General features: G+C 41.7%; 1 protein-coding gene across 1 annotated transcript in view; it reads left to right on the forward strand.

Annotated features, from left to right (window-relative positions):
- Window positions 1-1,502: 1,502 nt before the first annotated feature.
- Window positions 1,503-24,758, forward strand: part of LOC134851934 (glutamic acid-rich protein-like) — a 45,711-nt gene continuing 22,455 nt past the window's right edge. Inside the window, exon 1 of the mRNA XM_063868208.1 lies at window positions 1,503-1,652. Coding sequence (XP_063724278.1) covers window positions 1,503-1,652 — 150 coding nt within the window. The remainder of the gene's footprint in view (window positions 1,653-24,758) is intronic.

Below are 24,758 nucleotides of genomic sequence, written 5' to 3' on the forward strand. Positions count from 1 at the left end.
GTGAAACCCCCCTTCCTATTCATGTAATAATTTCGAAGATTGAAATCCTATTCTACAGCAATTTTCAGTCAACGAGCAGAATATATAGCCTGCGAAATATTTTGACAGCGAATAGCTACTTTAAAATGTTAATTACTCAAAATCAGGGGCGGATCTTTTTTTGAGGGGGGGGGGGGGGCGGATTTTCAAAAAATTTTCGAAAATTTTGACCTTTTTTTTTTTTAGTTCGACCAAATTGATTTTCCGAGCTCTTCTAAAGCACTATAAAGTCCCTGTTTTTGCCAAGTTTTCTGCGCCGCAGGCAAATTTTTGAAAAAAAAAACAGGTCAAAAAAGCCGTTTTTAGGCACTTTTTGAAAAATTTTGACAAAAAAATCGCGTTTTTTTTGGCGCGCGCTCCCCCTCAAAGTTAGTATATATTGCCGCCGAAGGCGCCTTTAGAAAAGATTTAGGGTCGGTCGGCAAAAAATGGATTTCTTAAAAAGTACCAAAGGGGGGACCCTTTGGGTCGGCAGGGGGTCGAATCCCTGAGGGGGGGAGGCGTCCGCCCCCCCCCTCCCCCCGCCCCTTCCCCCCTAAATCCGCCCCTGCTCAAATATTACTCTTATATATTTTTCGGTTGATTTTCTCTATTTTGCTCTCAAACTTAATTTTTTAATTTATGAAATTCCATATTTCATCTCCTCTAAAATGATTTGGGACGGAAATTGTACGGTAGGTTCTTCGAATTATTTGAAGGGAACACGAGCATTTCTTTCTTGGAAAGCCGGAACAAAAACACTGCTTCATCTTTGATGACGTTTGTAAAAATCAAGCCTGGATTTAAAGAGCAGAAACAAAGAAAAGGAAGCGTCTTTCCAAGTATAACTCCTTTGCTATGTTTTTTTTCTGGAATCACTACTGAATGCACACTCTAATATGGTATATCGCTCATTCTTTTGTTTATTTGAGTTTCCGTGAAAAACACACCTATTGCTCTCAGTTGCTTCCGACTTTCAGCTGCTGTAACTATAATTCCTTCTTAACAAACTGAACAAATTTCAGCGCACTAAATCGGAACAAAGTCTGACAACGTGAGTCGGATTAGTTCTTAACTACTTTTACCGTCTTCCTAGTTAACCTTCTTAGATGTAATTAATTACCTTTTCGGCAAAATAGATGTTTGCAATGAAAAAGTCTGTCCTTAAAAAACGGATGCTATCTAGTTTTAAACTATCTTTTTTTCTCTCTCTTTTGAACGGCTCGGAAAATAAAAATTTGAACTAAATTGTCTCTACTTATAAAGATTTGTGAGTTTATACTTTTTTATATGGAGCTTTTAAAAACAAATAGTGCTTTCCAAACTGCTTCAATTCATACTTCCAATAAAATATACTACTGAAACCAAGGAAGTTGAATCCAAATGTAACTAAGCCGAAAAGTAACTAAGCACGCCAGAAAACTTGAATTTTCAATGGCGTCAACATTTACCTGGGAGTTCATGATTTCAGCAGAGAACTAATAATGGTACAGGAAGTTCGAAAAATTGAACACGACAAAGAAACTGGAGCCGAAGACCCGACAACGGGAACCCGAAACCAGAGTGCGGATAACACCCGAAACAACTCGTGCGCCGCTCAACACTCGCCCGAGAACATGCAACAAGATAATAAAGTCCACCAGAACTAAACTGCGACTCCTAACCCTCTTCAGGACTAGAAATAACATAACCCGGCTCTTTTCCAATTCCAATCCCGTTTCCACTTTTCAACAAAAAAATTGAAAATGTACTTCAGCGTTGTCATAATGCGGGGGGTGTTTAAAAGTGGCCGAAGTACAACAGTGCCGAAAAATGCGAGAAAATATCGGAGTAATTTAAACAAATTTTTCTAAAGAGCGGGAAATTACTGACGCTAATTAACAAATGCAAGACTGCTCGTATATCAGAGAAAACATTGAAAACGCTGTACACTTTGAACAATATTAAAGTGTAAAATTTTGAGTCGTACAAAATAAATACGAGCAATTAGCTAGCCTCGATTCAATTTGGAACAATTCTTTTGTGCGGGATAACTTGCCACGCATATATAGTTTGCGTCACCCTCTCGAATGAACTCTTCGGAGAGCGCGCATAATTTAGTCCTAGGAACATGGAAAATTTGACAATTTTCAAACCACCAGAACTTTACAAAAAAATATCGGAGGTAAAATATCTTTTTACGATTGAACTCAGGAAGTCGAAATCTTTAAATGGGTATAAAAAGTTTTTGTTGAAAACTATTATTTCGATCGGTGAAAATTGACTGAAAACCCACTTACACCGTTTTCTTCGAAAGAGAAAGTCGGAACAAAAATTACTCTAATTTTGGCGCCAAAATGTCTGCAACTGCAAATTAAACAAATATTTTGGCGCCAAACGTCTAATCTGCAAATTTTCTTGCTGAAAATCTGTAAGTGTCGCTTAAGATTGTAGCCTTTTACCGTTTAATTTTGATTGCCGCACTTATCATGTTGAAACTTTTTCAAATTTTTGGCACTATTGAACAAAGTTTTCATTTTCGGCATTGTTGTACTTCGGCACTGTCTTCTTCCCTTATTATACAAGTTGAGCAAAAACAAGTATGTTAAAAAAAACTTTGAGAAGAGAGTGTGTAGGGATTGGAAAAGAGCCCATAAATCCATGTATGCGTTTAAAAAAATAATTAATAGTTACATAATAGTTATATAAGTTGAAAAGTAAATTTTAGTTATCACCAAATTGTTGGCAATATCCTTTTCGGTCAAGGAATCTGAACGTTAAATAATCTAAAACTGCTCATTTTGAAGACGGATTTCAGTTTGCCAATGATTTCCTCGCATAAAACTGTTTACAAAAAAAAACTAGTTGACCTAAAATGATATAGTTTTTGACGGACTAAATTGCTCAAGGTCATCTATATTGCCAACATTTTGGCATTACTTAAATAAACTAGTAAAATACATACCTCTAAGAAACTGGTTTTAGCTACAAACAGTTTTTTTTGCTGTGTCAGAAAAATTGAAGCTCAAATGACGTTTCTTGCTTCACATAATCAAAGTTGCTTATTTTGTTTCACGCTTTTTAGTGTACGTTTATGTGTGTGTGCTTGCGTTTCATGGTTAAAAAAACATGACCATTTTGGTATTTTTATCCAAGAAAACGCCCAAAAAAGCCTTTTTGTGCTATAACCGCTCTCGCTCGGGAGCGGATTTGGGGGGGGGGGGGCGTAAGTGGCGGGAGCTTTTTCTTTTAAGAAAGAAAAAAGTCACTACTTCACCGCCCAAAAAGCAAAAAGTCCCCCTTTAGTATTGTTTTTGGGAAGTTCTCTTTTTTATCACTGATACTATCTTAAATTTTAGAAATCTCTAATCCCTATTCCTTCGTTTGAAGTTATCAATAGAACAATTAGAGCAGTTTGCATTAGGCACTGTTTTTCTACAACTGTCTGATGACTCGTGTTTTCCTTATCCTCTGCCTAGTTCTCTTGAAAGTAACTTGTTTATCACGTCTATTTTTCTCAGACATTTATTGAAGCACCATTCAAAGCCCATGTGCGATTTATTACATTTTTTAATGAAATCTACTCGAGCCTGATTTACACCGGTTTCTTATATTTTATACTTCTTAAAAGCTTATTAGGATGATCTTGTTAAATTGCTTAAGAAGCATAGATCTATAACGCCGCTTTTCAAGTCTCTTCTGCATGTTTATTCGACCTTGGATCAATGTTCGCTGAAAGGAAACTTGTCGCAAATTGCTTCCCAGAAGTTTTTACGATAACGGGTTGAAGGAGTCTCGTGTTTACTTGAAGGAGATAATGAAGCCCTTTTATACAAAATTGGGCCCTGTTATTGGTTCTCATTTTTCAGTGAGCGGCCTATGAGCCAAATTTACTAAAAGGATGAATGAGTCTAGCTTTTTATTAAAGGGAATTGAAATCTACCAAAAGATTTCCAATAACTGTTGCCTGTTTTTTTAACAAGACTGAACAATTTCAATTAGTTATGGTCTGAATGATTTTTTTTACAGAAAGAATATGAACAAAGCATAATTTTTACCAAATTATAAGTCATCATTATAGTGAAAATTTCTGTTGCCCGAAATAACGTAAGCTTTGATGGTATCCCACCCTCAAAGTTTATAGTTTGCGGTTACCAACTATCCTCAAGTGACTATTGTCTCTAGTGCAAAAAAAAATGCTCAAAGTTTCATTCTAAAAACATTCTAAATTTTGACTCCAAGTTAGGCTCCAATTTAATATGGAATGAGAATAATGAGCCTTTTATGACCACTGTGATCTCGTTTTTTGGCTACATTTTGTCATCAAAAGGAGCTGAATGAAACCATATTGTTCATCGGTTAGTACCCAAAATACCGTTCTAAAAGTGGACCCGTTGGTGCCCAATATTTAGGAATTTGGCCAAAAATGAGGCTCCATTGTGTCCAGTTTTGAGTGATAATTCGAAGACAAGCGATATACACTCAGCCCTTCCCATTAACCATTAAACCCGTTCCCATGAAAAAAAGACTATGTTTTGACCCGGGAAACGTAGCTTGTTATCCAGAAACTTTTTCATTATAACTTTTCATTATAATTTTTCATTATAACTAGCACTTTTTTTAAGTGGTTTCATATAAGAAAACAAAAAACAAACTAGGAAATACACAATTGCCGTTTCGTGCCCTAAAAATCTTTGAAAAATCATCAAGAGACTATCAGTCTGTAGAATTTGGAGACAATAGAAGCAAGGGGCTCTAAGTAAGAACATTGCAGACATCATTGTTTTTGATAAGTCGATAAATTTAGTCGAGCGGAGAAACTCGAGCGTCGCGATCAAAGTTCTGTATTTGGAGACTTTGAAAACCAACGAACTGCGTCCGAAGTTGGCGCGACCAAGCAAGGCTAACCTCGACCGGTGCAACAAAGAAAATTTAACAGAGACTGGTCGTATCACGAAATTGTTTTATACAATAGCGTGGCTATTTTTATGACTCTGTCACGACAATCGTTTCAAACTATGTTACGGTTAACTTCCAGGCCGAAGCAAATTAGCGCCGACGACTGATACTGCGCGATAGTAACAGCTAGAAATGAGTAGAGTAACCCGTAGACTTCTTACGAATGTTGGGTGAAAATCACTTGATTTCTGATATTCAAGTTACGCAAGAAATTTTGGGCTTCATTTTTTCATCCTCTCATAGAAACAAAAAAAGGTGTGAAAAAAGCGTGAAGGAAAGAAAACGGTTGCAAAAAGTATGAGTGGTGTGCAACCTTGTCCAAAAAAACGTGGCTTTCATGTCGAGCCTGGCCGATATAGCAGACAGACAGTTATCATGATCGTTAATGAGTTGAATGGCGAGCCAGTTCGATTACTCTTTTTCTTGAACAATCTATAGACATCATCGTTAAATGATTCCAAATGCTGTATCCGTCAGTGGATTTATTTTTGCAAATCTGGAGTTTTTATGAGCATGTCAGTGCCAATTAATAATAACCCTCATTAAATTTTCATGGAGAATAATCGGTTGTAATTCAATTTCGTGGGCAAGAATGTTGCCATTATAGTCGATTCTAAATATATTTTGGGACCTCACAATACATTTGATCCATTATTTTCAAAAAAATTAAATTGATTGTCATCCATTTAAAATCCATCATAATGGAATTTAATGAATAGAAATATGAAACAATTCCAAATTTTCTGCAAACTTTCATGTTATTTTTTTTATCGCTGGATGAAAAATTCTCGAAAATCTTACAAAAACCGTCTGAAGCTGTCTCATGTTTACCTAAAGGAGATGAATGAGAACTTTTCTACAATACTTGTCCCTGTTAATGCTCTTTATTTTTAGCAAGGGGTCTGTAAGTCAAACTTTTTCAGGAAATCGATGAATCTAGTTTATACTAAAGGGCAAGTTGAAAGAGCCCAAAATCTACCAAAAATTTTTCCCCATTTTTGTAACAGGACTGAACAACTCCAGTTAGTTATAGGCTGAATATTTTTTTTGTAACAATATGAACCAGCCTAGTTTGTTATAACTTGAGTCAGTATTTCAGTTATCCATTTTTTGTGCATTTCAAGTGATTATTTGCAGTGATGCATGTCCAGAAAAGAAATAATTCGTCAGCATATTGAAAACTTTTTCGCCCGAAATAACGTAAGTTTTGATGGGATCCCATCCTCAGAGCTTATAGTTTGCGTTTACCAGCTATCCTCGAGAGACTATTGTCTCTAGTGCAAACATACTCCGCTTAAGTTTCAAACGAAACATTTCTTAAAAAATTATCTAAATTTTTACCCCAAAATTAGGCTTCAATTGGACATGAAAAAAACTATAAACACTTTTTATGCTAAGTTGTTCTCGCTCCTTTCTTGGCTCCATTCTGTCATCAAGAGGAGCTGAATTAGAGCTTTATTACCTCTGTTATTCCGCAAGAAACTAATATAAAAGTGAACCCAACGGAGCCCAGTTTTGAGCCTAAATTTTATAATTTCGGCCCAAAATGACATTCTATTAGGTCCAAAACTTGCGTGATAACCCCTTCCCGTTAACCATTCAACCCCTTCCCCTGAAAAAAGGAGTTTTTTACCCCAGAAACGTAGCTTTTTATCCAGAAATAGAGTTCTGCATTATAACAAACACTTTTTTTTAAAATGGTTTCGCATAAGAGAAAACAAAAAGCAATTTAGGAAAAACAAAATGGCAAAATTGCCGTTTCTTGCTTCAAAAATCCTTGAGAAATCATCAAAAGACTTCAACCGAAGAATCAATAGACTATCAGACAGTAACTTTTGAAGACATAAGCTATGAGGCTCTAAGAAACAACATTGCATATATGATTGTTTTTGATTAGTCGATACATTGAGACGAGCGTCGAAATTTCTAGATCGTTGCGATCATAGTTCTGTATTTGGAGACTTTGAATACCAATGAACTGCGTCTGAAATTGGCGCGACCAAGCAAGACTAACTTGGAACGGTGCAACCGCAACCGAAGAAAGTTTAACAGAGACTGGTCGTATCACCAAATTGTTTTTACACAATATCATGGCTACTTTTATGACTCTGTCACGACAAAATTTTCTAATTATGTTGCGGTTACTTTGCACACCCAAGCAAAGTTAGCGTTGTCGTCTAATACTGCGCAATAGTAACAGCTAGAAATGAGTAGAGTAATCCGTAGACTTCTTACGAATGTTGGGTAAAATTACTTGATTTTTGATATTAGAGTTACGCAAGATATCTTGGACTTCAATCCATCTTCTCTTAGAAACAAAAAAGGTTTGAAAAAAGCGTGTAGGAGTGAAAAAGGTAGTGCAACCTTGCCCAGAAAGATGTGGCTTTCATGTCGAGCCGGGCCAATATCGCAGAAAGACAGTTATCATTATCTTTAAGGAGTTAAATGGCCAGCCAGTTTGATTACTCTTTTTATTGAACAATCTATAGACATCATCGCTGAATGAGCCCAAACGCTGTATCGGTCAGCCAATTATTTTTTTGCACAATTGATTTTACATAATTTACTGAAAGACTTCATCTTGTCTTTACCATATGATAGATCAGGTTTTTTTTGCATAAATTGATTTGAAACGATTTAAAAAAAAACAATAATAACTGATTCGAGCCGAGACATTTTTCAACTTTGTGTTTTCTAGTTTGAGCTAAAATACTTTTATCAAAAACGATTGAGCATAAATTTTACCTCTCAAAATTCAAAGAAATTCTGGAGTTTTTTTTGAGCATTTCAGTGCCAATGAATATTAACCAGCATCGAGATTTCATGGAGATTGATCGATTGTAGTTTTTTTTCCTGGGCAAAATTGCTGCCATTATAATCGATCTAATTATATTTTGGGACATCACAATCCATTTGATCCATTATTTTCAAATAGGTTGATTCGATTATCAACCATTTGAAATCCATTATAATGGATTATAACTTGTGTTTGATTTGCCGTTCTCAATCGCAACACCCTCTCATCTGAAATAAAATGAAGTCTCGGTTCATTCGGCACCATTCAGGTAACACTATAACTAAAGATGCCTTTTCCATGGCTGGTATACCTTTCAAGCTCGAGTCAGTTGGTCTTCTCCGAAGCGATGGTCTTAGGCCAGATGGAATCACCATCACGCCATGGATCAGCGGTAAGCCACTCACATAGGACTATACGTGTGTGAACAGGTTGACAGCCGTAAGTTCGAGACTGAGAGGCTTTGAAGGCGCAACTGTCACAGATGAGACAGAAAAAATGAAAAAGAAACATAACCGAGACCTGTAGCTGTTGAAAGTCTAGGAGATATAGCAAAATCCAGTTTTGTCTTCCTCATAGTGTTGGGAAAAAGAATCACTGAAAAGAACGGAGAAAAAAGAGACTCGATGATTCTCAGACAACGGCTATGACTTTCAATTCAACGTCGAAACGCTGCTTGCATTTTGGAGGCCATAAACAGTTCAAAACAATAAACACATCCTTTCTATCTATTCCAACTTTGTTGTTTTTTGTTGTTCTAGTTCTTTTGTTTTCTGTTGCTCTGGTTCTTTGAATTCAATCTTAAAGTTTTTTTTACTAAATTTTCCGTGACTCATTTTTCTCAATCGCATATTTCAATGATTTTTTATGCGTTATCTTTTTTCCTCATAATTGCAAAAACGATCAGATCATATCGAAATATGTTTTTTGGTAATGCAAACCAGCAAAGTACGCAAAATCACCGACAAAACCACTCACTCAAAAAAACATACAAACGATCGCTGAAAGCCCGATCGCAGGTCCAAAAAGAAATCGACGAACAGTGGTGAGCATCCATTTTCAGCTTTGTGAGGCGTCAAGCGTCAAAATGTCCGAGAGACAAGATAAACCTCTTGGGGGGAGAAATGAGCAATCAATTAAAGTGCTTGATAACATTGAACTACCTGGATGGGTACATGAAGGGCTGTCAATGGGCCCGAAGTATCCCAATAGAGACAAATTAAATGGAAGGCGTTTTTTGGATGATATCAATATTTTCCTCTCACTATTGAAAAATCAAAAAACATCTGGTGAAACTTATTTTGAAATAGAAGCCGAAAGGCATATGCAAAAAACTAAGTCAAGCCCCAAGAAACAAAGCCCTTGAAAAAACGAGGAAATATCCCAAAGATAATGGGTTGCTGGCTGTGCCTTTTGATAAGGGGTTTGATTTTTGTAGAATGAGGAAATAAAAATATGATTCAAAGTTGAAATCATTGTTGCAATATGCTCAGTTTTTGAAAAAAGAGGCAATAACTGATGAGGTTATACTGAAAAATGAGAATGAACTTAACAAAGAATTACTTGCCATAAAAAAGAGACGAGATAAGTGATCAATTATATAGTAAATCAGGTCAACAGGAGGGCAACCCGCCCGTTTGTACGGTTTGGTTAAGGTACACAAGGCTGAGACATCCCTACCTACGACCAGTACTATCACTTCCGGGCAGCTCGTATCAGAATCCTAACAAAACGCTTGCAAAGTTTTCTTCACAATTTTGATGGAGCCACTCAATAAACCAATACTAAAGGTGCCAGAGAAACAATTGAAAACATTGCTCTAGATCCGCATGAAACCATAATATGTCTTGATGTGAAAAGCTCGTACTCTTATGTTAACCTGAAGGAAATAGTTGCAATTGCCTCACAAAAGCTGTACATCCAAGAGTCTCCTCCTGAAATTCAAAGAGCAAGCCTGAAAAGGCTTTTGAATCTGGAGGTCAGCAAAATTTTTTTTCATGTGTAATGACTCATAGAATGATGGTCAAGCATAGGGCGCTTCCCTCGCTGTAATTCTGGCAAACCTATGGCTTAAAGAGTACAAGTTCGCTCTTAGACAAGAAATACCGATGCGAACGGAGATACAGCCAATGAATGACAAAAAAATGTTTGTGCCCAGGTTGTAGCAGGAAAGTAAAATAAAGATCCAAGGGGGTTGAGTTTGAGATTTGCTGAAACTGGTATCATCTAAAATGCGGGAAAATATCCGATGATGTGTACGCATCAATAATGGAGATCGTCTGGTACAGTGAAAGCTGCTGCCGCGCTAAGAACAAAGAGAAGGATACTCCACAAAAAATATTGTTCCACAGGTATGTGGATGACATTGTTAGAACAGTTAGAGATGAGCCAAGTTGTGTTCTCGATGCCGCCAATTCTTTTCATCCAAATCTGCAGTTAACTCTTGTGGAAACTAATTCAGAGGAGAATTCGCCGTTCCTGGATTTGAACTTAAATGTATCGCAGGATAGGGGTGCAAGTTGCAATTGGTATTAAAAACTAAAAGATGCCGGGACTATACTGAACTGTAGAAGCTGCGCCCCAACTCAGTATAAGCATAGTGTTATCCAAGGAACTGTATACAGTGTTTTTAGGAAAACATCTAAATGGGAGCAATTTGATAAGGCTATGGAAACTAATAGGGCGCAGTGGCTGAAAAATCAGTACCGGGAAAATTGGTCCGCGAAGGTGGCGGTAGACGCCCTGTGCAAAACCATTGATGGTGATGGCAAGTCTAGGTTAGTTAGACGTTTTCGTCATCTCAATCACCAAAGGATGGGAAGCCCCCAATGCTGATGGTGCAATATAGAAGTAACCAAAGCCAATAAATTGAAAGCAGGTTTTGAAATTTAAGCAACGTTCAAATTGGTTTCACCACAAGAAGACTAGAAACATGTTTATCATCACTGAAGTCAGCATTTTCTAATGACCTCAAGTCAAGAGTGGTTTATACACTGTCATGTAGTGGAGGCACTACCACCTATTGTTGAGGAACATAAAAAAGCAGACTTATCGTTAGGCCTCCGCCTTCAGCAATGCTGTCTTGAGGGACGTAGCGCATATCTTATTTGGGAAATTATACATAGATCAAACAACCAAACAAAACTGTTAACACTACAGCAATAACTGCAATACTTATCAGGTAAAACTCTAAAACAGCAATGTAAAACGGCAAACTGTAAAACAGCAATACATATCAGGAAAGAGAAACCGGGCTTCAACACGCGCGATGATTTTAGGAGCAAGTGAACACTGAAAATTTAGTCTCGAAATATATTTGGTTTCTTATTTTTAACGTACATGTCTAAATCGAAATTATGACTCAGAAACTTCCAGACAAGTTGATTAAACATTAAACATTTTTAAACTAATCTTAGAGGTTAAAAATTTTTTAGTCTAAAAAGTAAATTTAGAAGTCAACTGTGATTGGCTAAATTTTAAACATGGTTGTCTAGAACCAAAATTTATGTCAATTTTTTGTTTAAAAAAAAATTTGTAATTTGATGTTTTATCGTCATTTAGTTTAGATCCTTGTAAAAATCCTGACGATGCACATAGATGCGAAAACCTTTGAAATTTACTTTTTATCCAAAATCTCTTGAAAACGTATCAACTAACACCGAGCACTAAAAAAAGGTGTCTAAATAAAGAATGATGATGATGATGATGATGATGATGATGATTTGTAACATTCGCCCGGAAGATACATATCGACGGAAAAAAAATTAAGTCCTAAGACGACTGGCTAACGTCTAAACAGAGCTTTATATGCTTTTCACCGTCTCTACCAAGCCAGTACTTTTCGGTGGTCTTTTCTAACATCGGGTCGACAAAAACGTTACTGCTTTCGGCTTCGGTCAAAACACTCAAATTAACTAGATTACATGCAGAAATAGTGAGCTCATGGCTGGGTCTCGTATCCCCAGACCACGAGGTCACTCCTAAAAACAGGGCTACTATTTATTGAATTATTATTGTTTTTGTTCAGTAGATAAAAATCATCATCTCCATCGAAGATGGATCAACCCTTTCCCCCAACTCCTAGCTTCTCATCCTTATCTAAATGAATCCAGTTGTTAATTAATTTCAAATCAGGACATGACAAGAAGCTAAAAGTTTATATAAAAGAATAAAAGTTTCAGTTCCGAAACCCTTCCGGATTCTTGAATCCACTGAATCAAGCTCGTTAATCTTGACTTCTTCGTAATCCGGAACGCTATCTTCCACCCTTCACCGTTGTCTGCAACGGCCTTGCAACTATTGTAGCGACACAATAGTTGCAATTCGGAACGTCCTTCTGTTTTTCTCTGTTGTTTTTCTATCACAATCTTCGTTGTATTCGTCAGTGCGACTATCGTTATTCTGTCACTTTTCAGCTTTTCTGCCAAAATGGCCGTTTCTGACGTTTCTCAGAAATGTTACGTAATCACTTCGAAAATTTAAAATTTAGCAATTTCCGAATCCTTCAACCTTCACGTTTTGTTCAATCGTTCGAATAACGTTCTTAATCCTTCAAAATCACTAACACGGAAGGCTCGCTGCTAAAATGACTAAACTGCAGAGATTGCATCTTTTCATTCTGGTCGAATGTCACATACTCCCCGGACAGTCCGGTCAATGTCCTCATTGAATCACGCAATGTTCGTAAAATAGATACAGTGACATCGAACAGAATTTACAAAATGAACGAAATTACTTTTATCCACGTCACATCGACTCACTGCAGAATATAATTGGCATCATACCACATCACTATAGCCTTCAAATTCTTCATTAATATGCACCTTGAGGATATGACTTAAGATAAAACATATTTTCTGACTTCCAATGTCAATGTCCTGATTAAAAGTTTTTCTCTTAGATTTAAAAGGTGTTGGTTTGCAGGACAGTCTTATATTTAAAAGGTGTTGGTTTGCAGGACAGCTAAAATTATCCTTATATGCTCCTTCCCTTCGGAAATCTTGCTTGTTATTGTCCTGAATATTAAAACTAAGAAACTCTGTGGTTAGAAAGAACAATGAGACAATCTCCCTCTTCGAGAGATTACCCAAGCCTTCCATGCCACCACAAAGTGATCAGTTCTCCTAGCTGATTAAAAACAGTCATGCAGGCTGGAATATTTAAATATACTCCTTCACTTAAGCCTTCCTAAATAAATAGTAAGTGAGTGTCTCTAAAGCCACTCAACTAAAATCAAAATGCAAATTTATAAATGCAACAATTTCAAAACTAAACTAAATGTTTCGGTTTTCAATTACAACTTGGTTGCTTGGTTTCTCACTTGAGTTTTTTCACACACATAAAACAATTCTGAGTTTTAACTTTTTCTTCCTTACTCCTTTGTTTTCTTCTTTTTTCGTCGTTTAAAAGTTCTAAAACTTCTAAATTCTTCTAATCTTCGTCTTTTTTTCCATTTTTTTCGGTCATTCGTCAATGCTCCATTTCTTCCTCCTGTGATACTGACTCTGCACTCTCAGTCTCCGTATCTTGTAACACGTCGTTAGCTATCCTGACGCTGCTGGAAGCCGTCCTCCAACACTTCTGCTCTTCTACCCTCTGTTTGCAACAAGGTAGGGGATCCACGTTAGATTCTCTGTTCCTGCAGAAGCTGTTGTGGAGACACAACGTCACGTTTCTCTCCAAATCTTCCTTTAACATCTCTGCCTTCTCCTTTCCACTACGTTCACTCGTCCTGGAAATTCTTTTCACAGCGGTGGTCACTGCATTCCGATGAGTCACGAGAGCTCGCTTGAAAGCTCCTGCTCCAATGTCCAGCTGATATTCACTGTACACCCTGCCGTGCTTCGACATATGCTTTTTCGCATACTCGTACAACCATGCAGTCAAGTTAGCTCTGAACCATGGCATCAATCGTTTCCTTGCCCATATCTTCTTCACTTCCATCGGCATGTTTAGAACTTTGCACATTGTCTCAAAAAGATCTAAATCTTTTAGACAATCTAACTTCCGCAACTGCTCTCTCGTCGGTGCCTCCTGTCTGTTATTTTCTCTCACATGAGCTTCCAGCCGTCGTATCGCCATCATAACTCCCACTATCACTATTGTTATGGGCTGTGATGAATCCGGTAAACCCATGGTGAGCAGCTCTCCAGAGTCCCAGATCAGCATCAGATTACTACGCTTGGGATACCACCAGGTCTGCAGCAAGCAGTGGCAAGGAAACTCGTCATGTGTCAACATGATGCTCCTCCAATTACGTTTTCCCGAAGCTTCCAGTAATGGTTCCACTTCCATCATCACTCGATGGACTTCATCATTCTCATCTACTGCATTGTAATCTGTGACAGTTGATCCTCTCTGTTTCTGTCTCTCAAAGTCACTGAAGTTCCCGCTCACATATCCCATGAACTTCTTTCCTAGGTTTTACTCCAATTCTTCCTTGGTTCTCTCTGGAACTGCTGAGAACATCTTACATAGCAACTCGTAAGATTTCGCGGACATTCTTGCCAGTCTCACACACTTCGGCACTGAGAAGGCTTGATCCACGATCGTTCTCGTACTCTTTACGTCCACAGCCACGAAATGTACAGGGTATCTGCTCTTGCACATTGGAGCCTATGTCGAACCCACCAAATATCGTGCTCCTGATGGTCTACAATAAGTCTCACTGTGTCTGATGTTCATTTCCGTCTCGATTGCTTCCCTCCATTTTCCTATGTATTTCTGCTCAGTCTGCAGAACTACTGGGAATACTTCTACACTGATGGCTGTGACCATCTCATGTTTCTGTTCTAGATTCAATAGTGACTCTAAAGAACCAAACATGCTGTAGAATCCTAGTGCAGTCACTAGATTCACCTCGGTTCCTCCATGGTAATTTGCTATCAGTTCCGTTTATGTTCTTGCTTTCATCACTACGTTTCCAAACAATACCGTCAATTGCTTGTGTTGTTTCTCCAGGGTCTTCACACAGTCCAGACCTCCACAAACGTGACCCTCCAGTCCACAGACTTCCGCCAGACAGTTACCAGGTTCGACCCAGTCTTCTGGTCCCCAGCCAGGCAACTCCACTTTATCTTCTCCGTTGCTCTTAGAGGCCGTTATCATCACATTATATATGATGTTGAGGTCACGCAGGTTACAGTCTGCATTCAGTTCCCTCTGTACGTCTTGTGTCGCCCGTAAAATTGAGTCAGCGTTGGGACTAGGACACCATGATGGCCTCATCAATTCCCATACTGCCATCAAGCTCGTTCTCAGTAATTCATCTGAGAATCCCAACCCAAACTCCACTCTTTTGTCGGATTTTGGTACTGATGGTGCAGTCACCTCTTCTTCCAAGACCAGTCCCAATTTGGCCTGTGGATTGTTAACGCTTTTAATCGTTACAATTCTGGACGTCCAGTATCTTAGTAACACCGCCTGCTCATAATCGAAGAAGCAATCGCGTATGTCTTCACTCAGGAAAGGAATGTACGCGATCCCTATGATCCCGGATACGTAGCTATACGATTTCTTCTTGATCGGTCCACAGTATTCACTGGATTTCGGCAGTTCCCTCAACATTTTAACACAGGTGTTCAGTGCAGGTACTGAAATCTGCTCTATCAGGAATCGAATGAAACAGAGAGCGTCTCTCCGCTTCGCACACGCTACTGCTGCTCCCTCCTGGACTATCAGATCCCTCAGGTTCGTCATAAGGAAAACCTTCTCCTCTTTTGATCTCTTCCTTTCTTCTGAATCATATTCTTCGCGAGTCAGTCCCATCATGCACCAGGCGAACCTGAGCTGTAACTCTGTTCTTACGTAAGGCAGTGCCACGAGAGCATGTATTCTTGGCGTAGTCCTCATTTCTTCTTCGAAATACCTTAATACTACTGCTTTCCATGGAAGGCTCACCAACTGCTCTATCGTTTCTGCCTGTATGTCAGACGACGCTAAAGTCCCGTACGCCTTCTGCTTGAGGGTGGTGCCTTGCAACATCGTTTCCAGATAACCCTCCATGGCTTTCCCGTCTTCCAGGGCCATCACTAGCCATCCTCTAGCCGAGTTTCGGTATTCTAACATCTCCATGTATCCACCGGTGGGTTCATCTATCGACACAGTCTCCGACACTGTTAGTCGGTTATATTCCACTGGTATTAGTTGTCCTGCGACACTTCCCTTTCCGTGATTCATGGTAGATGGCTTAAAGTCTTTCATTGTGCTCTCTCCACATTGGCTGAGTATTTCCATTTCCAAGGCTGCTCCAGTCAGAGTGCGGTCACTCCTTTTGGATTTATAACCTGTTGACTTTATCCTCGCCATGAGAATGGGTGGCACCATCGCTATATCAGTTAACATTTTATCTGTGCCAGGCAGTTGATAATCACTTTGCCCCAAATTCATGACCTCCTCAATTCGTTTCCTTTTCGCAGAGTTAACAGCTTTCATCGATATCTCTGAATCCACCTTCGTCTTTCCGACTCTCCTTGACATCACTATGCTGCCTAACTTCATTTTCATCGCATTGATTTTATCAATCACCAATTTTGATCGCATCGCCCTCTCCTGGTTCTTGACAGATACACCACCTCTCCTTTATCGTCCTGCGGTGTCATCTTGATGGGAGAATTCGCTTCACTTTCATCAGTGGCCGAGTCGATCAACAACTCACTCAGTCTCTCTTCGCAATCATCAAGCTTGTCAAGGACTTCGCTCATCAAGGGTTGGTTGAGACCCGTTTTCAGAATGGACTGGGTCCCATAGCTTTGAATCACGGTCCAGACTTCTTCCATAAACGCCACTCTGTCCAGTTTGCATCCCGTACTACTCTCGTGGTCTCGGTGATGTACTTCCCATTCTTCTTCGGGCAGCGTTCCCAAGAAAGGTACTCTGGCTGAGGCCTCTATTCTTCTCCTCCTAGGTGATTCCATGAGGATTCTCTGGTCGTTATTTCTTGAATTGCCAGGAGAGCTGCTCTCCGGCAAATTCCGTTTCATTTCCATAAAGGCTGACGGAGGCTCCAGTGTGGAGATGCCTTCATCCGCTGGCTCAGTCGTTTCCAACGTATCTGCATTATTCTCAAGATCACTGAAGATATTGAAATCCAGGCTGGATGTTCCTCCTGTCGATGCCCTGTCGTCTTCCCCACCAGCTTGATCTTGTTGCATGGGTTCTTCGGTTTGACGGCTTCCTCCCTGTCCGTCATCTCCTTCTGACTTATCCTTGTCCGAGCTCGATGGTCCTTTTTCATCATTGTCGGCTTCTTCTGGGAATCTCGGTATAAGCAATGTACCGGCCGATTTATCTTCCTCTTCTCCATGGACCACTTTGATTTCTTCGCAGCCGAAGGGTGCTAGGAAGGTTCTCGTCTGCAGTATTCCTCCCACTTTCATCTCCTGTTTTACACTAGTCAGGATTAATGAGGCTTCAGGCAGTTCGGTCCTGCCTCTCATCCTCATTGGAGCTAAGCCTAATCCCTTACATTCCTCATCAAATCTTCCAGGCTTGGGAGTCGCGGCGTTGCTTATTCGCCTTCTCGTCGCTTGATCCGTGTATGCAAATCGTGTGTACTGTAACACGGCGGCATTTCTCCCTACAAAGTATGGATCCATCGTTCCCACGAAATTCCCTTCTCTCTTTTCATTGGTTTCGAATGCTCTCAACCTAGGAGTTTGTACCACGGAGACTGCTCCGAGCAACATCCTTCTTATCAGAGGGAATTCAGGGATTGCCTCCGGCAGCTTCTTGTAATCGCCCCAGTCCTTCGTCTCTTCTCTCACTTTGTGATATGCTGCAGTGAGACGAGGCACTCTGGTTATTTCACCATTCGTTTTATCATAGGGTCTCAGATTCTTTAGCTTTGGAAACACTTCGATGTGTCCTCTTTCTACTTCTCCCATGCGATCACGGAAGTGATCGTCAAAATTGATGACTGTCATCTCTGGCTCCGATATTTTTGCAAATAACAGATCTTCACTCATGAGCTCCCGCAATCTGTGCTGCTCACACCAGTTCAGTGTACTACCGTCCACTGGCGATATGAGGTTCAGGTGCAGCACCGATCTCCTATATGCTTCCACCTTAACGCCAGGAAACGCAAACGTGACTGCTGGTCCATAGATCACTTTCACGAACTCCGTGACTCCTCTGATCAGCGCCAAGGGATCGGTTCTCATAGCCAAACTCAGATCGGTTAACAGTGGCATGCCTCCAACATGTCGTCTAACATCTTCCTCTCTTTCAATCCTCTCGTCTTCTCCCGTTCCAAAGCGATTTTGTTGTAAGAGATACTGGATAAGAGTGTGTCTCAGGTCTCTTATCTTGTTCCACGAGTCCGTGGATTTCTTCGTATCCAAGTTCCTCACTCTCTCTCTCTCTCATCTGCTCTGGACAACGTGCCAGTTTCATCAGTCCTCCCAAGTTTCCGTGGGTAATTGCAATCAATGTCAGAAGTCCGTCTAGCCGCAGGTTCTGGATTCCATCGGTGAGCAGTATCGCCGGTCCTTTCACGAAACTCTCTGCTCCGAACGTCACGAACAAGGCTATTAGTTCCACTATCGATACTTCCACTACTGCTTGGAGGAATTCTTTTATCAAGTAGTGCGAGACTTTTGGGTAAACTTTTGCCAAGAAGGACGCGGTCCATTCGGCTCCCAACCATTCTAGCATGCTGTCTGTCCTTTCAAAGCCCTCCTGTCCCTTCACTTCCTGGGTCCAGAAGGTTTCCAGAGTAATCTGACACATTCTGTTCACAAATTCAGCGGTCTTTTCTCCGGCATTTTCCGCCAGGTTCACCTCCTTCAACAAGTAGGCATGTATCTTTGGGATCATCACGGGGCCTTGCTCAAAAGCATCTGCACCCAATGCCGCTACTCTAGGGTTAAGGTGTAGCCACTGGTTGGCTTCCTGCTTGGTTCTCAGAACCATCGCTTCCAAGTGAGCCCTCGTCTCTAGTGAATTTTTCCTTCATGTGTCTTCACCTGCCACCTCCATTGCTCGGAACCATAAGTCGTTGGACATTGCCGCGATCACTCGATGGTCGTCGTCTATTCCCGGTTTCAGTTTGAGTTGTCGACTGAAATTGGACAGTTCCAACCCCAGCACCTCGTCCAACACTAACATGTGTAGCGCATGGTCCTTGAATCCTCTCATCGCGTTTGAGATATCTGACCATACTGCAGGCAGTTCAGCCTTAAGTGGCCTCAGGTTCTCCATCTCTATCATGCAATTCGGGGCTGATATGATCACATCCAAGCTAGGTGTTTCCAAGCTAGGAGGCACAAAGGTAGTAATCACCGCGTCACTCACTGTTCCTTCTTCCTTCAGCACTCCTGTGTCAAAGAGTTCTGCTTCCAGCTCGTCCAACCGCTCTTGGAATACTCGATTCAACCAATCTTGTCCTTCGATACTGTCGAAGTGAATGCCGTCCGTGGCCAATCTGGCCTGATCCATAGCTCTCAACTCATGTTCGATGTCCATGAGGGTCATTCTTCCGGCGTTCCGACTTGCGAGGTTCCTCAAGATGTTATTCCACCTGACGACTCCCTCGTTGTGCCTTCTTCCTGATGCTGTCAGGCTTCTCGTATTCATTGGCACAGTGCAAACGGTCAGTACCGCGCAATTGAATTTCTGCCAGAGGGTAGTAAACAAACACACCATCATTGACTCCCATAGTGCTTCCTGCTCATCTGAACCTCTGGAGATGTCATTCGTCCCAACTAAGATCATCACATTGGGTATCCTCCCTGGATTCATCAGTTCCACCATTCGATATAACTGGGCTATCGTCGCGCCTCCAAAGTCCATCACCGTGGTGACCCACGAGGTCTTCAAATTCGACAGCACTCTGACCAAGCTGTCTCCCAGTATCAGATGAGATGTCCCGAGTAGTGGTTGCTGCAGGTTTACAGTCGGGCTCCATGTCGCTCGATTGAAGCAGGCCCTCGGATCTGTCTCCGGAACTCCCGTGAAATTATATTTCAATTGATTATTCTTTTGCACGTCTATTATGCGAGACACTTTCTTCGCTGGCATCTTCCGTATTCTTCTCTCTGGGGCCCTCGAGCTCCCCATGAGTGGTGTCACGTCACTTATCCCCTGTCTGATCACGGTCTGGGAGAGTCGTACTCTGCCCGTGTCGTCAATCGTTCCATAGGGTGCAGTCACCCCGGAACCTGGCCATTCTTGTTAGCGACCAGTCGTCCAGCTGTCTCTATCAGCTTCCTCACTGTCTGTTCCACGACGGGGTCACCCAAGGTGTCACTAGGATCCGGGATTGTTACTCGATTTGTCTCTGCTGGGAGCCGTGTCTCCGTTGTTTTACTCATTTCTCGAGGCGTCAAGAGCTCCATCGGGGACTGCCCACGAGGAATATCCCTTGCAGGTATCACTTTCTCCACGGCCGTTGTCAACGCCATCTGTTCCGATCGCTCTTTGTAGTCCTACCTCAAGCGCTCAATCTCTTGACCCTGCTTTTTGTTGCAGTCTTCAAACAACTTTCTCCACATGTCTCGATCTTCCTCCATCTGGAGCATACTTTTGGTCATCTCGTCCAGCTCCTTTTTCGTATTTTTCAGTTCATCGTTCATCTCATCCAGATCTTGCATGGTTTGGTTCGTCTGAACCTTCTGTCCTACTTTCGCCTTTTTTGGTGGCACAGCTGCTCTCAGTGGTGAACCAGACGCGGTCGCCTCGCTGTTCATCTCCCGATGCATTCTCGTCAGCCCAGGTTTGGGCTTGGAGGGCATTGGCATCTCACCTGGTTGGTAGGTCCTAGAACTTCCCAATCCAGGCTCATTCGCCAAATCACTCCCTGAGAGAGCCCCGTTTCTCCACCTCATCACTCTCATGTTCGGGCGGTCTAGTACTCCCCTTTCTCCATATGCTGCCATCAACAGGACTTCCCACTTGCCATCAACAGGACTTCCGTGGGGCGGTCCCCACGGTTGTCATGCCCCAAGATGTTGATCAGGGCGGTCAGCAACATGACTACCTCTGGGTCCTCCAGAGCGAAGTCTTGATCGATCAGCCGACGATAGATCGCATCTATCATCGGTCCTACATATGCCTCTGCCAGGTCCATCAATTCATCTAAGTTGAAATTGTCCATACTGTTCTTCAGGTTTGATTTGATTCGATTCGATTCCAAGATTTTGACTCAATGAGTAATTAAATGATCAATCAGGATCTAGAAAAGAAGTCACAAATATCACACTTGTCAGTTTCACCTTAACATATATCGTTAAAATTTGCTTAAAAACAGTTCAGATAAAAAGATATTTTATCCTAAAATTTATTAAAATCAGTCGGTCTCTAAAATTTTGGAATTCGACCTAAAATTGGACAGTCCAAACTTTGGATCTATTCCTAAGATCGTCATTCAGTTGTTCATGGTCACTAACCCCTTCTTACCCACGATCTTAATAACCTAACACATAACATAACATAGCATAACATAACACATATTACATACAACTTAGTCTTTGGCCCAACACCCTCCCGCACGTCACTCAGCCTATACTTAAGTAATATTTCTTATGTAGATATACTTGTATATTCGTATCAGAGAATATCACGTGCACAAGCGCGTACCATTCCCGAGGATGCAGTCTTCCTCTGTTTGGATCGTACACTGGAAGCGAGAGCTCCTTCACGTCCATTTCCACAAGGAAGTCCCTCAGCCTCGTCAAGGACAAGACTAGGTTCTCTGGGTCCACGTGCTGCTTCTCCGTCGCCCTCGTTACCAGGAAGCATAAGTATTTTCCCGGTATCTGCGACGCCGCCGGAGGTAAGGCTGCTACGCCCCTTACTCCTGGTCGTTGCTTCCACAGGAACTCTATGTTTTTATATTCTCTCTTAAAATCTGCCGCTAACGCTGTCCTAAAACTCATGTCTGCCGTGACTGCTATCGCGCCTGTTCTATTTGTGAGTATAAAATCACTGTCTGTTAGTATTATGTTACTTAAATATTCATTTGGTAAGTTAAAATTTGACTCAACTACCCTGCCTATGTCAGGTTTCTTAGGTTCTTCGCCTGTTTCTGCTTCTAAGTCTCCTGTTTCTCTTGCTACTCTTAATTTTTTTATTATCAGGTTTTCAGTGTGGGTAAGTCCTACCCCCACTCCCCGGACAAAAATATCCATCGACGTCCCCGTCGATCGCATACCGGGTATCAAGTCGAGGTTAGAAGCTGGAATGAGTAGTCGTCCTTCCTGGGCAGCCCAGGAAGGATCATCTCGTTCGGTCTTGATGTATTGCATGCTTTCACGATCTACGTCTTGAATCGTGACACTGGTCTCCTCAGGATCCGAGGTTGTTTCATTCAGCCACTCTAAGACACGCAGGTTCGTCAAGTCTTGTTCATATGACTGCTGTTGCTCGTCGTCGAATTCTACCTCGGGTTTTGACCAGTCGTCAACCCACTCATCATCGTGATCATCGACTTTGTCAATGTCTTGTGACACGGTTATTTCCTCTAGACCCACTACTTCCTCCACTATCTTCTTCAGATCTATCCTATCCACTACAAAGTCGTCACCGTAAGGATTGTATTTCTTTCTTGGTCTCGTCCCGTCCTTCTGACGAGTCTGTATCGTGAACGGAAGATCCGGTTCTAAGTTCTTGGAAACCTCTATCTGTTCGGGATCCTACCAATCTTCCTCTGCGTAGGGTAATGTTTCATCGTCCGCTTCGATCTGCTCGTTTGGATCCAGGTCCAGCGGTGTATCCGTACCTTCCTCTACGACTTCGTTTCCATCGTTCTTCTCCCTGGTGCCCTTTTCATTGACCTCACAAGCAGGATTCATCATTAGATAATCCCCTTCTTCCATGTCTGCATGTATACACCAGTCTTCTGTCGATGGATTGTGTGGCTTGATGTTCTCGTAGTGGGCGGCTCGGCCAGTACTCAGTCTATAAAAGCGTCCCTCTTGGTGCACCTCTGTAATCATGAAGGGTCCCCTCCACTTTTTTAGGAGCTTTTTCGTCCCTTTCGGTGGTATAACGTTCTGAAATACCCATACGTAGTCTCCCACCGAGTAAGCCTTTGCACCAGCTGCTTTCTTGTCGAATCTTTTCCTCTGCCTTGCCTGTGCATGCTGAGTATTTCGTCTACACAAATCGTTCAACTCCTGTTGGCGTATGATCACATCCCTCACGTAGACCTGTGGGGACGTTTTCTTTCCCTCATACTCTGGGTAGAAGAAGGTTAAGGGTAAGGACTTTTCGTGTCCAGTTAGCATCATGTGTGGACTGACTCCAGTGGAGGAGTGTTGCGTGCTGTTATATGCTCCCATCACCTGTGGAAGGTATCTGTCCCAATCCGTCATGTACCTGGAACAATATACTCTCAGCATCGACACTAACGTCCTATTCTGTCTTTCCACTAAGCCATTCGTCTGAGGGTGGTATGTCGTGGAGTGAGCCTGAGCGACCTGTGAGCGTCTCATAAGCTCTTTCGTAAGCTCTCCTACGAAAGCTGTTCCATTATCCGATTGAAACGTCATCGGACAACCATGTCTTGCTATCCACGTATTGATCAGGTGGTCGCATGTCTCTTCCGCCGAGGCAGTTATGCAGGGCACGGCCTCTGCATACTTCGTAAAATGATCTATCATGACCAGCACCTGATTATAACCATTGTCTGTCATGCATATCTTTTGGTGATCTATTTGCACCACCTCGTTGAATTCAGACTACTCGATCGATTGTAAAGGAAATCGCAACTTCCTTGGATCCTTGACCTGTTGGCATGACAGACATGCTGTTACCCATTTCTCGCATGCCTTTTTCATCCCAGGCCACTCAAAGCGCTTCAGGATCCTCTGATATACTTTGTCGAACCCCTGATGGCCCATCTGATCATGTGACCTGAATAATAGTTCTGTCTGATAGAGTTGCGGTAACACTATCGCGTTATACTTGTATAGGACTCTGTCTTCCTTCCCCTCTTTTGCAAGCCACAATCCCGTCCTTGTTCAAATATAACCTCCCTTCCTTCTGCATGAAGTATTGTCTCAGGATGCGATAACTATCTTCCTCGAGGTCCCCTTTATCCGGCAAACCATTCTCGATCCACCTTTTCAGGTTGCTTGTCATGCAATCATTTCTCTGCGCCCTTAGAAGGTCCGAGAGTCGGTATCTCGCCTTTAAGTACGTCTTCATGACCCTCATCTGACTATTCAGCTCGATGGGCTGGTGTGTGTCTTCTTCCATCTTAACGCACCAAATCTTCGCCAACGGCTGTGTTTCTTGTTTAAACGGCTGAAGATCAGTCCTGACTACCTCTTTCTGCGGCAACAGGCTTATCGAACGTTTCCATACCGCTATCGTTTTCAAGTCATCCGCTGCGTTGTCAAAGACTCTTTCGCTTTGTATTAGGTAGCGATCACTGTCAGGATCCTGGTACACCTCTCTGTCCAGGTCCCTTGCCCGAGTTTCCACTAGTAGCGTGTGTATCGCTAGTTCTGACAGTTCTGATCCCGAACTCGAGTTCCTGTCTGAATAGGTGTCCATTCCTGAGTTTCGGGAATCATCATCCGTCGAAGAGTTTGTGCTGGAGACTGCACGCTCCTCCAGATCATGTCTGTGCCTTCTTTGCATCCATCTGAACTCCCCGGACAAAACCTTGTTCTCTAGGTCCTGTTTCTCATCAGGAATTTTCTCGTCTATCTCAGACTCCCCGGACAAATTTTCTTGTCCCAGGTGTTGATCTTGTGATCGCTGGTTCTTTTCATCATTCGTCTCCCCGGACAAATAGTCTTGCAGCAGATTTTGTTCTACCTTTTTACCTTCCTTATCCTGGTCCACAAAGGTGACGGTTTTCTTTCGCTTGCTGCTCCCCTGTTCTCTCTGTCCGTAGGAAGTACTGGTCAAAATCTCGTGGGGTATTGAGGATACTAGTTGCTGAACTATTGTCCTACAATCCCTCTCATTCTCTTCGTGCTGTCATCTGGACGGCATGATCTTCACCTTCTCACTGACTGTTAGCGATGCCACTGCTGCTGTCCACTCGAGGTCATCTCTG

This window comes from Symsagittifera roscoffensis, chromosome 7, assembly GCF_963678635.1.
Source record: "Symsagittifera roscoffensis chromosome 7, txSymRosc1.1, whole genome shotgun sequence".
NCBI classification, from domain to species: domain Eukaryota; kingdom Metazoa; phylum Xenacoelomorpha; order Acoela; family Convolutidae; genus Symsagittifera; species Symsagittifera roscoffensis.